The 11012-nt window shown below is 40.0% G+C and overlaps 1 protein-coding gene across 1 annotated transcript; it reads left to right on the top strand.

Moving 5' to 3' along the window:
• The first annotated feature begins 139 nt into the window (after window positions 1-139).
• On the top strand, window positions 140-6837 carry aph1b (APH1B gamma secretase subunit). The gene is made up of 6 exons (XM_059358930.1): window positions 140-429; window positions 3031-3201; window positions 3572-3645; window positions 4026-4148; window positions 4386-4513; window positions 5310-6837. The coding sequence occupies exons 1-6, from the start codon at window positions 317-319 to the stop codon at window positions 5475-5477; spliced, it is 777 nt and encodes a 258-aa protein (XP_059214913.1). The 5' UTR covers window positions 140-316; the 3' UTR covers window positions 5478-6837.
• Window positions 6838-11012: the final 4175 nt, after the last annotated feature.

The following is an 11012-nucleotide window of genomic DNA, read 5'->3' as shown; positions in this document are numbered from 1 at the left end:
AAACAGGATTAATATAAAGGATTCAACCTGCAGTTCACTCTCCTCGGCGGAAGGTGGCGCTTATGCAGCTGGTCGCCAACTCAAACAAAGAACGTAGAAGAAGAAGTCATTTTTTTTTTCTGGTCATGTGACGTCATGAGGCGACCCTGTGATACGCTGGAGGAAGAAACAGGGAACTAAACCATCCACTACATTAGCAGGCTCCGATTATTAGCATTAAAAACACAAACATCTGTAAACCACCGTGTCCAGGAACAAGACAAGGCGCTTCAGATCGCGCTGCTGGTAGCTAATTCATCCAAAAAAAGACACAATCATGACGGCGGCGGTGTTTTTCGGCTGCACCTTCATCGCCTTCGGCCCGGCCATCGCTCTGTTCCTGTTTACCATCGCCCGGGAGCCGCTCAGGGTCATTTTCCTCATAGCAGGGTGAGACTTCACCTGTATTCATCAAGTTAAGACGATACTACATGTATCTCAATGTTAGCAGGGTGATAAAGTCTTGTTTATTTCGATAAAACAGTATTTACCGGAGCTAGCTTCCTTGCTAACAGACCGCTTCATTGGCTAGCTGCTACTATTACCCGTTAATAACTTCCCTTTCATTTAACTTTCAGGCATCATGCTACTTTCTTTCTTTTACTCATAAACCAAGTACATACTAAGTTGTTCAGCCTCCCTCTCGTGTATATACAGTAATGAACAACAGATATTGTAGCTAAAATTTCCAGTTTTAGAGTCCAAACATTGTCAGATGTTAGTTTTTCCACCAAAGGCATCGTCAGCCAGCCGTTAGAAGAGTTACTGGCGTTTTTTCACTTTCCTGCACTTTAACCTGCTTTCGGCTTTACATACATTTTACAATGTTGTTTACTACAAGGAATGTGATGTATATAATAATAATAATAATAATAATAATAATAATTCATTTTATTTAATAGGGCGCCTTTCAAGGCACTCAAGGTCGCCTTACAACATGGGAAAAAAAAAACAATGCAGAACGTCATACACATCGTACAATCTAAACAAATCAGAACATTTAAGAATACTTTACAATAAAGGAGGGGAGTGATATTGTGTCCGATAATGGAACCGATGGGAGGTCTTTAATGGGCTGCACAGATTGACCATCACTCAAACCTACTGCTCGCACACACTCCACTGGCTGTGTCAAAGCTGCTTTTACATTTCAAATACCAAAAAAACTTTTTTCCCCATTCGCTTTCTTTTAAGCTCTATATAACAATCCTTTATTTAACCAGGTGAAAGCCTCATTGAGATAAAAAAAAAACCCTCTATTTTTCAAGAGAGACCTGGCTACTGTTGAGAAATACATTGAGGAAACCTTTAAAATTAAATTATCTGACTCCAACACAAGATCCTCACCTATTTCTCTGCGCCGATCGTTTGATAAGGAATGAGCAGGAGACGTTCTCAGTTTAACTTCACTTTATTACAATACGTCAAGAATTGTGCAGTTACAGAGTCTCTGGGTTCAATCTTCACTTCCCTGATTACATATAGGCTGGTCAGTTCATGAAGGCTGGATGCAGTCTAATTTCCCTGAACCCATTTTATAGCCTGACATAAGTTTTCTAAGAATGTAGGTAGATCTCTCCAAAAGGTGCCTCCCTCTCAATCCACTGATTTGTCAGTTTATTCAATACGTGGACACGTCATGTCACCAAGCAGAGAAGACCGTTATCTTTCTGCTCAGCACATCATGTCTGTGACCTGACCTGTAATAAACTTTCAAAACACAAACTCCTGCCTTGATATGACATGCAGAGATATTATTGGAGACACAGATTTTGCAACAAACAATATCCACATAAAATATATCTTTTTGTGATAATAGAATCTTACTCTAAGTAGGGCAGAGGAAGTTTAAGCAGATGGAGTAAATGTATTAAGTTTAATCATAGTTAAAAACAATATTAGCACATAAGCATTACAGCAAAGCAGCTTGCATGATCAATCCACCAATGCACAGAGAGGGCACACTCACAGACAGTGAACCATGTATGCATAGATAGTGACCCACGTCCACAGAGACAGACAACAGAGACAGAGTAACACTACGAAGGCAGCATAGAAATGGTACAAGTTGCAACATTAAACAGAAAAAAAAATACAGCCATCACAACAACACTGTGGGAGCATCAATAGCCAACTTGTATGTCACACTGAACAAGGGATAAATAAAAGATATACATATATAAGCGCTATCTAAGTGTAATGACTCAACTAACAGCCCATTGATCAGAAATGGGCTAGCTAGTGCATCAATTCAAGCTCCACAAATGTCCAGCTTCGTGACTGTCCAGCCTTTATAATACGTGTAGCAGAAGTTCAATTGATGGTAACTAAATATCAGAATCATACATTTAGAGGAAAGTTCAGATATTTTGAAGATGCATACCCTATTACCGACAGTTTGGAGAAGCAGTCTGAGTGACTGTAATGCATTTTTAGAGCTTTTCATAGCAAAAGTTTGAGCCCCTCTCTATAAAACCACACATCACCCAGGTTGTCATGTCACTTCTCTGGCTTCCGATTAAATTTAAGATTTGTATCTCTCTCTAATTTTTTTTTGCTATTGTGCATTTCTTTTACTTTGTCTGTTTAACTATACTATTTTTGTTTTTGTGCTGGTGTAACTTTTCCCTCTGTGGGTCAATGTCAATGCTAAATGCAGTAATCTGCCTTATAATAATGTCACTGTAACTTTCATGTCCTTCCGTCTCGTGCTTAGCAAGGCGTAAAGGATACCTCAGTGAATGCCCTGTAGTGGGAATAACCTACTTCTGAGCATTTATTTAGACTGTAAAGCTGCATGTCTGCCTTCACAGTCACAGTTATAAGACTTTGAAGGTCATCTTATAATCAGGCCAATATAAATGTTTTTGGCCACCCCGACAGAGGTATTGGTCTGGAAGTCCTGTTATAATTGAATTAATGTCTGTTCAGTTCCTAGGTCTTCTTCTTATTCATGTAGCTAACCGTGTGTCTGTTTATTTTTCATCTCAGAGCATTTTTCTGGCTGGTGTCCCTGCTGCTGGCCTCTCTGGTCTGGTTCATCTCAGTTCAGATCAGTGATAAGAACAGCGCGGCGCAGCAGAAAGGACTACTCATCTTTGGCGTGGTGCTGTCCGTCCTGCTGCAGGAAACCTTCCGCTTCGCTTACTACAAGCTGCTAAAGTAAGCCTTCACAGCTGTTTGACACAAAGTCATCCTTAATACAGAGACTCGTGTCATGGAGTTAATTGTCAGAAAAAGTCAAATCTGCATGAAAAAGAACAGATTGTCTTCTTTTTAATACCTCACAGGTGGACATAAAGTCTCTCTCTTGTTCCCATCACATCCTGTCCTGTAGTTTCCCAGCGTGTTTGTCCCCTCCAGTGTCCCAGTTTGTTTCAGTTTCCCACCTAGTCTTTTTCTGTTAAAGGGTCATTGTTGCAGTGTGTATCATCTTCCACTAACTGACACACATATTTCTTTTTGATGTTCTTGTTTACAGCACACAGTGAAACTCTGAGCAAAAGCACTGATGTGTTTTTTTTTCTTGCAGAAAAGCAAATGAAGGCCTCCTCGCTCTCAGTCAGGAGGAAACCATGCCCATCTCCATCCGGCAGCTGGCTTATGGTACAATCAGTCTGCACCTCACATCAATATATCTCTTTTTTTTTTTTTTTACTCAACACTGACTGTGCATGTTGCTTAAAAAAACTCTTATTTCAACTGCTGAACAGAGTTCGATACTTTATGGGCAATTCTCCCAATCAATACCGTAAAAAAGATTAATGTTGAATCTGTAATCAGAGAAACACTGCGGTTCTCTCCGGTGGACAAACTCCTAGATAAAGATGGTTTCTAAATTCAAAACATATATTTTATTGTTTCAGTACTGGAATTGCTTGTTGATAATCGACCAACATATATCCAGTACTAATCAAGCTGAGATAAGTTAAAATAAGCTGCCAATATTGCTCCTAATAACCCATGTTGTCATTATTTTGCCTCAGTGTCCGGCCTCGGCTTCGGCTTCATGAGCGGTGCATTCTCTGTGGTGAACATCCTGGCGGACTCTGTGGGGCCCGGGACCGTGGGGATCCATGGAGACTCACAGCACTACTTCCTGTCCTCAGGTACCAACGCACACAAACATTTTCAGCTGTCAGCTACAGTGATTACTCTGCGTATTTTATGTATGTGTGTCTTTGTCCCACCCAAACAAAGACGAGACTTGATGTCATGACATGTCGAGCTTGTTTTTAGTCTGTAAAGTTGTTTCAGAAAGCAAGTTAAACAAAACTGCGTGCAGTATTAATAACGAGTGAATTAAGTTTACAGAATCCTGCATTTCACACTTTTCCCTTCTTCAGCCTTTATGACCATGGCCATCATCCTGCTTCACATGTTCTGGGGCGTCGTCTTCTTCGACGCCTGTGAGAAGCAGCGCTGGTGGGCGGTGGCTGCTGTCGTCATCAGCCACCTCATTGTTTCCTGCCTGGTGAGTGTTGCTAAGGGGTTGATGAGGGCCGGGTGGGTGGCTGCTTACTACTGATGAAGCCTTTTGAAGCTTTTATACTTTCTTTCTATTTGTCCTGAAAAAAGATTTTAAGCTTTGGGGCTTCAAGTGCAGTTAACATGGTGAACATGTGGTGACTTGTGAAACTTGCATCCGCCCTTCACGACAGAAGCTGGATCATTACAACACATCCCTGTGCTTGATTATTTTAGTCTCATATTTGTTCAATAAAAGTCTAAGAGGCTTGCAATAAGCCTGGATAGCTTAGCGGAGGAAATAGTTGTCTTTCTTGAGTACATCTGTATACTTCTTATCCTCTTTTCTTATCAAACTAATGTGTCTATCACTGTTGCAAAACTGTCCAGCTGAATGGCACTTTCTGCGACGTTTGAAAACTAGGATATAATCAGTCATATGGTCTTCTTTATTTGACTAAAGCTCCAACACAATGCAATGATCTGTGTGGGTCTTGTTCTACTGGCAACTGTAAACTGAGTTGCCCATTATGGGATAAATAAAGTTTTCTGCACTGAACTGAAACTGTGCACTTTATAGGTGAAACAAGCTTTTGAGCTTCTGTATTAAATAACCTTCTTTGTGGTTTGTGGAGAACAGTTTTAAAGCCTTGAATTTGGCATTTTGTCCATGACTTTTGGCTTTTTTTGTAGCCAGAAGTGACCATTTTTGGAAAAAGTAAAATCAGGAAAAGACCATGTAATAAAGGTTATGTTTTGTATATTTTCTCATGCTGATTTCTGTTTCTCGTCTTCTCGTACAGACCTTCCAGAACCCGGACTACGTGGCCAGCCTGGTTCCCACCTACGTCATCTTGTTCCTGATGGGCGTCTGGGCGTTTTACTCCGCCGGTGGCTCCCTCAGGAACCTCAAACTCTGCCTCACCTGCAAAGACAAGGACTTCCTGCTCGCCAACCATCGGCCCAGATAACGCAGCACGCCAGGCAGTGTGCAGGACTCTCTATCCAAAGATCACCGAGTTCACACACACACACACACACACACACACACACACACACACACACACACACACACACACACTAAACACAGCAAAGAAGCTGCGTTAACTTACTGTAAATCTGCTCTTTCACTTAAGAGGTATTTCATCTTTAATCTAAATTCATAAAATGAAAATCAGTGTAAGATCCTTAAAAGAAACAAAGATGGGAGATCATTTTATTTCCCAAGATGGAAGTTTAATTAGGTTGTATCATGAAACTCTTTTCAAAAACACAGATTGATCAGATATCTGGCTGATGAAGTCCCCTGTTTGTCCTTTTAAGCTCTAAAAGAAACAACAAACCTACAAAAGCTTTTTTTTAAGTTGGCGGCACTCTTCACATTCTGTACATATTCCAATATTTTCACCTTTTCTGACAGCTGTCTTCTTTTCAAATGTGTCAAATCTTTCAAAGGGTAGATTTATCATTCATGAACAAAAACTCTTTGTGTAAATATTTATGCATTTTTAATTCTCTGATGTGTAGATAGCGAGAAGTTTTAAACTTTTTTTTTTCCAAGATGTGATATCTTTAGTCTGTGTGAGAAGTTGCCTTTGATTTGAAATGAACACAGTTACAGAAGCTGAGAGGACACGGCTGGTGTTTATACGTTTCTTCTCGGTTATCTTGAGGTCACAACTTAATTATGTACTTAATTACTCCTGTAGATTGAGCCATCATGACTTGCTTCAGTTGATTTGAGTATTTATGTAATGGTAATAAAAGCCAGCGATTACTAATTTGAAGGCCAAACGCACATACATTTAATTTCAGCCAATTTAATTTGCAGTTATTATTATTATAGCTATTTCTCCTGCTGTTATCCCAAATCCTTGTAACATATCACAAGTTTTGTCCCACTTCTGCTTCCTTCCTGAGAGGCATTTAGCTAGGACTGAGAGTCAGGGGTGTAAATCACAAGTTTCATTACACTACAATACATCAATTCTCTGGGCAATGATTTGATATTTGCTGATAGTCTTTCATGATTACGCCCAAAACACACATGTGATTAATAAAGAGACTCAATATAACTGCTCAGATTATGCACCATTTGACTAGAAAAAGTGGAGTCGAACACACCTTAAAAGTGCAAAATAATTCTAACTTCCAGGATTTTTTTTCACTCATTGGTGGTAATTAGCTTTCATACTTGTGCTGAAGGTGACTGGAGAACTGGAAATAAAAACTCTCAGCTTCTATATGGATTAGAAGGTTCCTGTACTTTATTTCTCGCTCCTCTGTGAACGTAAACCCACTTTTATAACTCCATAAACACGACCAAGAACATGTGGCAGTTTGGGCTCAGTGATCTTTGAATGTTCAATTTCTTTGTTGCCTTTTTTATGTGTGTGAGCGAGCGAGCACAGGCGATAACGTGAGCTGTGTCCGAAGAATTCCAAACAATGAATGTTTTCCTTTTTGCACCTGATTTTGTTTTGTTGTTGATCTACTTGTACAGTTTGTATAGATTACACTGCTGTGTGTCATGAGGATGAGGTGGATGTTAGTAACTAGTTAAAGATGTAACCTGGAACCTTTTGTGTTCAGCTTTTTGCTTTCCTGTGTCGTGCTGCCACTTTCAAACAAATTAGTCTTGTTCACACAGGTAGAAAAGTCTCTGTTTATTATTTACAGTTATAGCTAAAACTTTTGCAGACTGATACATCAGTCCTGCAATAAATCAGAGGTGTTAAATCAACTGTATGATCATTTGGGTATGATCATGTAGTTTGTATTGCTGTTGAACTTTGAGATGTTTCTGTTATGCAGTCTACAGGTGGAAAAAGTAATAGAAACAACTGCTGGTATAATGGAGTACAATTCAAGAGCACCACCAACAGATAATCACGTTTCACTCAAGATGAATTCTTATAACTTTGCTGATATCTTGACTTTAAATCTTGTGATACCAGTACTTTGATTCATGACTAAATACTTTAAAAACTAAAGTGTTCCCATCAGCATCAGCTGTAAATTGGTTTCTTTTTGCTAATTAGAAAATGTTCACAGGTTGAAGTTACTATGACCTACAGAAGCAAATGAGATCGTCAGCGAGAAGATTGTCTATTTCTTTATAGTTATTCACAATGTAAAGCATGCAGGTTCTTCAGAACCTCTTCAGCCGAGCCTCCAGCAGCTACAGCCAGACTCAGACACAGACCCATATCTGGGTCTCCTGCCGAAGCCGAGAGCCTGGCAGCATAACTCTTCCTCTGGCCTTGAACAGAGCTTCTCCTAGAAGTTCCACTAGTCACCACTGATCCATATGGGACAGGCCAAAGACTAGGTGATGGTTGGAAGGATTTTCTATGAGGTCCAGCTGCAGCAGGATCCCTCTGCAGCTTCTGCAGGTCCTGGAGCTCACCACCGGCTTCCTGCTAGCCAAAACTGACACCACGCTGCCTGAAGACCAAGCCGTATTACTGAAAGGAATCGGGACTGACCGGGACAGACTGTCAGACCCTGCTGCAGTAAAATTATTCGTTTTCTAAAGGGAAGGTGGCTGCTGCAGAACCTTACGCCAACTTATCCAAAAATGAACACTAAATTAAAGTTCCTTATAGTAACTTTAAATTAAGATGTTCAAAATTACATCTGCTCCATGTTGGCAGTGTGAGAATGCTAATGTCAGCATTTAGCTCAAAGCTTTATGTTCTCACACAGAGCCCCACAGAGCTGCTAACACCGCTGTAGGCTCTTAAAGATTTACACCTTCAATAGCAACTAATGGGTTTGATTAAGTGCCAGAAACAATATAGAGACGAGATAAAATAACACCAGATTTTCTTTTCATCTCTTGCCACAAATTTTAATTCCTGCAGGAACAAATCTAAAAAAAACAATCCTTCATTTTGTGGGATCTCTTTAATGAGCAGTCTGCAGGGAACAAAGGAGGCGCCAGGTTTTCAGTACAGTGCATGTATGTGTGTCTGATGAGGCAAAAACCTTGTATGCTTCAGAAGGATGGTTCAGTTTTAATGTCCATATTGACAATCAGCTGTAGGAGTGTGTGTAAGATTAGGAGACTTGTCGAACAAACAAATCAGAAATCACTCACTTTTCTAAAAAAAGAATGTTTCCTCTTAAAGCCCCTCTGCCCCCCTCCATCCTCTCTCTTTCTGGTCCTGTTTCCATTTATGAAAGCAGACACCTCCTGACCAGGCGACACAAAGCCTGTTGGGGTCTCTGAGGGCTTCATTCAGTCAAAGGCCCTGTTTTACCCAGACAGACAGACAGACGCAGGAAGCGTTTCCTCTGCTGAAAAACCCAGACTTTCACATGCTAATACGAGTACGTGAAGCTGGTGACTCCGGGGTCACCTCGGCTGTATGAGAGGTCCGTGTTTCTGGTCAGGTGTGAGCAGGTTGTATGTTCACAGGTCGTCACGGGCCACAACCAAGAGAGAGGCCATGCAGCTAAAAGCAAACTCAAGAAGATGCTGCCTTAAATATTTGAACCCCACTAATGATCCCGGTTTTAAATGTTGGATCCATGAACATCAAATAAACATTAAAAATAAAGGAGTTTTGGGGTGGTCTGTAGCGTAGTAGGTTACACAGGCGCCCCATGTGCAGAGGCTACAGTCCTCGCTGCGGCGGAGCCGGGTTCGAATCCGGCCTGAGCTCCCTTTGCCGCATGTCACCCCCTTTCTATCTGTCTCACTATCAATAAAGCCTTGAAAAATGGCCAAAAAAATATCTTTAAAAAAAATAAAGGAGTTTTGTCTAGAGAGCAATGCATTTATCACAGTATATTATCTGTCTGTGTGCATGCAAAGTTAACATTTTATCTTTCAGATTGCAGCAGAGAAAACATCAGGTGAGCAACCATAATCAAAGCATTTATTGTCTGTTTACTATTTCCCTGTATTATATTTTAATCATATTTAGTACATTCACTGTTAATGTAATGCAAATCTCACAATGCTTTATAAATTGATTATTAAAGCAGCTATAAGAAACTTTCAACTTGTTGATTTTGGCGGCATCTGTGGACAAAAATCAGTGTTTCCATGAGCACCAGACTCCTTAAGAAAACCTCTGATTTTACTACAGCAGAGTATGACAGTCTGTTACGCTCAGTCCTGGTTTTGGTTCTGTGCCTACCTTCCCTCCAGTAGGCCCAGAAAAACGGTGAGGGCCTCAAGCAGCGTGCATAGATCTCCACCTCCTGCCGGAGCTCCTACTGCAGGTCAAAGGTAGAAAAGCTGGATCTGGGTCAGCTGCTTGCTGATGGAGTCAGAGCTGGAGGAGTATCTGGTGAGCCTGCATGATTTTGTCTGATGTCTTCAGATTCAACCAGATGGCACTGTGGCAGGTATTAAGAATATATATAATATTTTAGGGTCGGGTTCCTTCATAGGTCCCATTTGAGGCATCAGTAATAAATTGAGACTGTTTAATAATGGGTTAGAAGTTCCTTCTAGTTTCTTTAATCCCAGCAGGAAATTGTCCTGTAACGGCAGCATAAAAGAAAAGAGTTATGAGCAAAAACTAAATAAAATTAAATCTTAATAAAGTAATACTGACTTTTCAGTAAAGAAGGAAACACGTATAGTCCAGCAGTTCACCTTATTTCTATAGATTCAGAAATTTTAACTGAGAAGGAGTACATGTTGTTAAAGATTTAACAAAATGAAGTTATTTGTGTGGAAAATGTCTCAAAAGATATATACATGCAAACCTTCATTTTGTCCTCCAAACAGGCTTTGTTTACTTGTTTATAAAATATAAATTATGACCCAAATCTTCTAGGCCAACTTAATTCAAACTCATTACTCATTAAGTTTTTTTTTCTTTTTTGGAAGTTAACCATGTTATTATGTGGCAGTACGATTAAAAAAAACCAGGTCAAATTTGACCTGACGACAACAGGAAGGAATGAAAAAATTTTAATTAATTAATTTAGTATTAATTATTATTTATAATAATATATTTATTTGTGCAATCTTGATTTTGCAGGATAACTTCTGTTCCCTCTGCAGTCTGCTGTGAAGCGCCACTGACCACAAGGGGGCGCTGTTCTCACGGCTGCTGCCTTCTGCCATCACCGCACAGTTAAAGAGACAGTTCATCCACACACCTGAACAGTTGGCAGATTTATACACTGTACAAGAAACCTAAACAAGAAAGAAAATAGTTCCTTCACGAAACTGCCTACAGCAAGGTATGTGGATTATCCTAAGTGACCTGGTCATGATTTCAAGTATTTTTTTGTGTTTTGAGCATATTGGAAGAGGCAGTCATCTCTACAGCTGACATCTCCAACACTCTTACACCAAAGCAATTGAAAAAAATAGCACTACAAGTAAGAGAAATATGTATCGTTAATTTTAGGATGAACTGTCCCTTTAAACCTGTCGGGCTCAGGTGCTTTAAACACAGCTCTGGGTGTTTAAGTTTTGCTTTAATAAAGGTTTAATTTAGACAATTTCACCATCAAACAGAGTAATCTCACTGGGT

This window comes from Centropristis striata, chromosome 2, assembly GCF_030273125.1.
Source record: "Centropristis striata isolate RG_2023a ecotype Rhode Island chromosome 2, C.striata_1.0, whole genome shotgun sequence".
Taxonomy (NCBI): domain Eukaryota; kingdom Metazoa; phylum Chordata; class Actinopteri; order Perciformes; family Serranidae; genus Centropristis; species Centropristis striata.
Note: the sequence above shows the minus strand (reverse complement) of the source record. Positions and strands in the feature narration are given on the sequence as shown.

What these genes read in the sequence shown, in the direction of transcription:
- aph1b (XM_059358930.1), top strand. Translation starts at nt 317, where the DNA reads ATGACGGCGGCGGTGTTTTTCGGCTGCACCTTCATCGCCTTCGGCCCG. An exon ending in GTCATTTTCCTCATAGCAGG is followed by an intron (nt 430 to 3,030) that starts GTGAGACTTCAC and finishes TTTTCATCTCAG; the next exon opens with AGCATTTTTCTGGCTGGTGT. An exon ending in CATCCGGCAGCTGGCTTATG is followed by an intron (nt 3,646 to 4,025) that starts GTACAATCAGTC and finishes ATTTTGCCTCAG; the next exon opens with TGTCCGGCCTCGGCTTCGGC.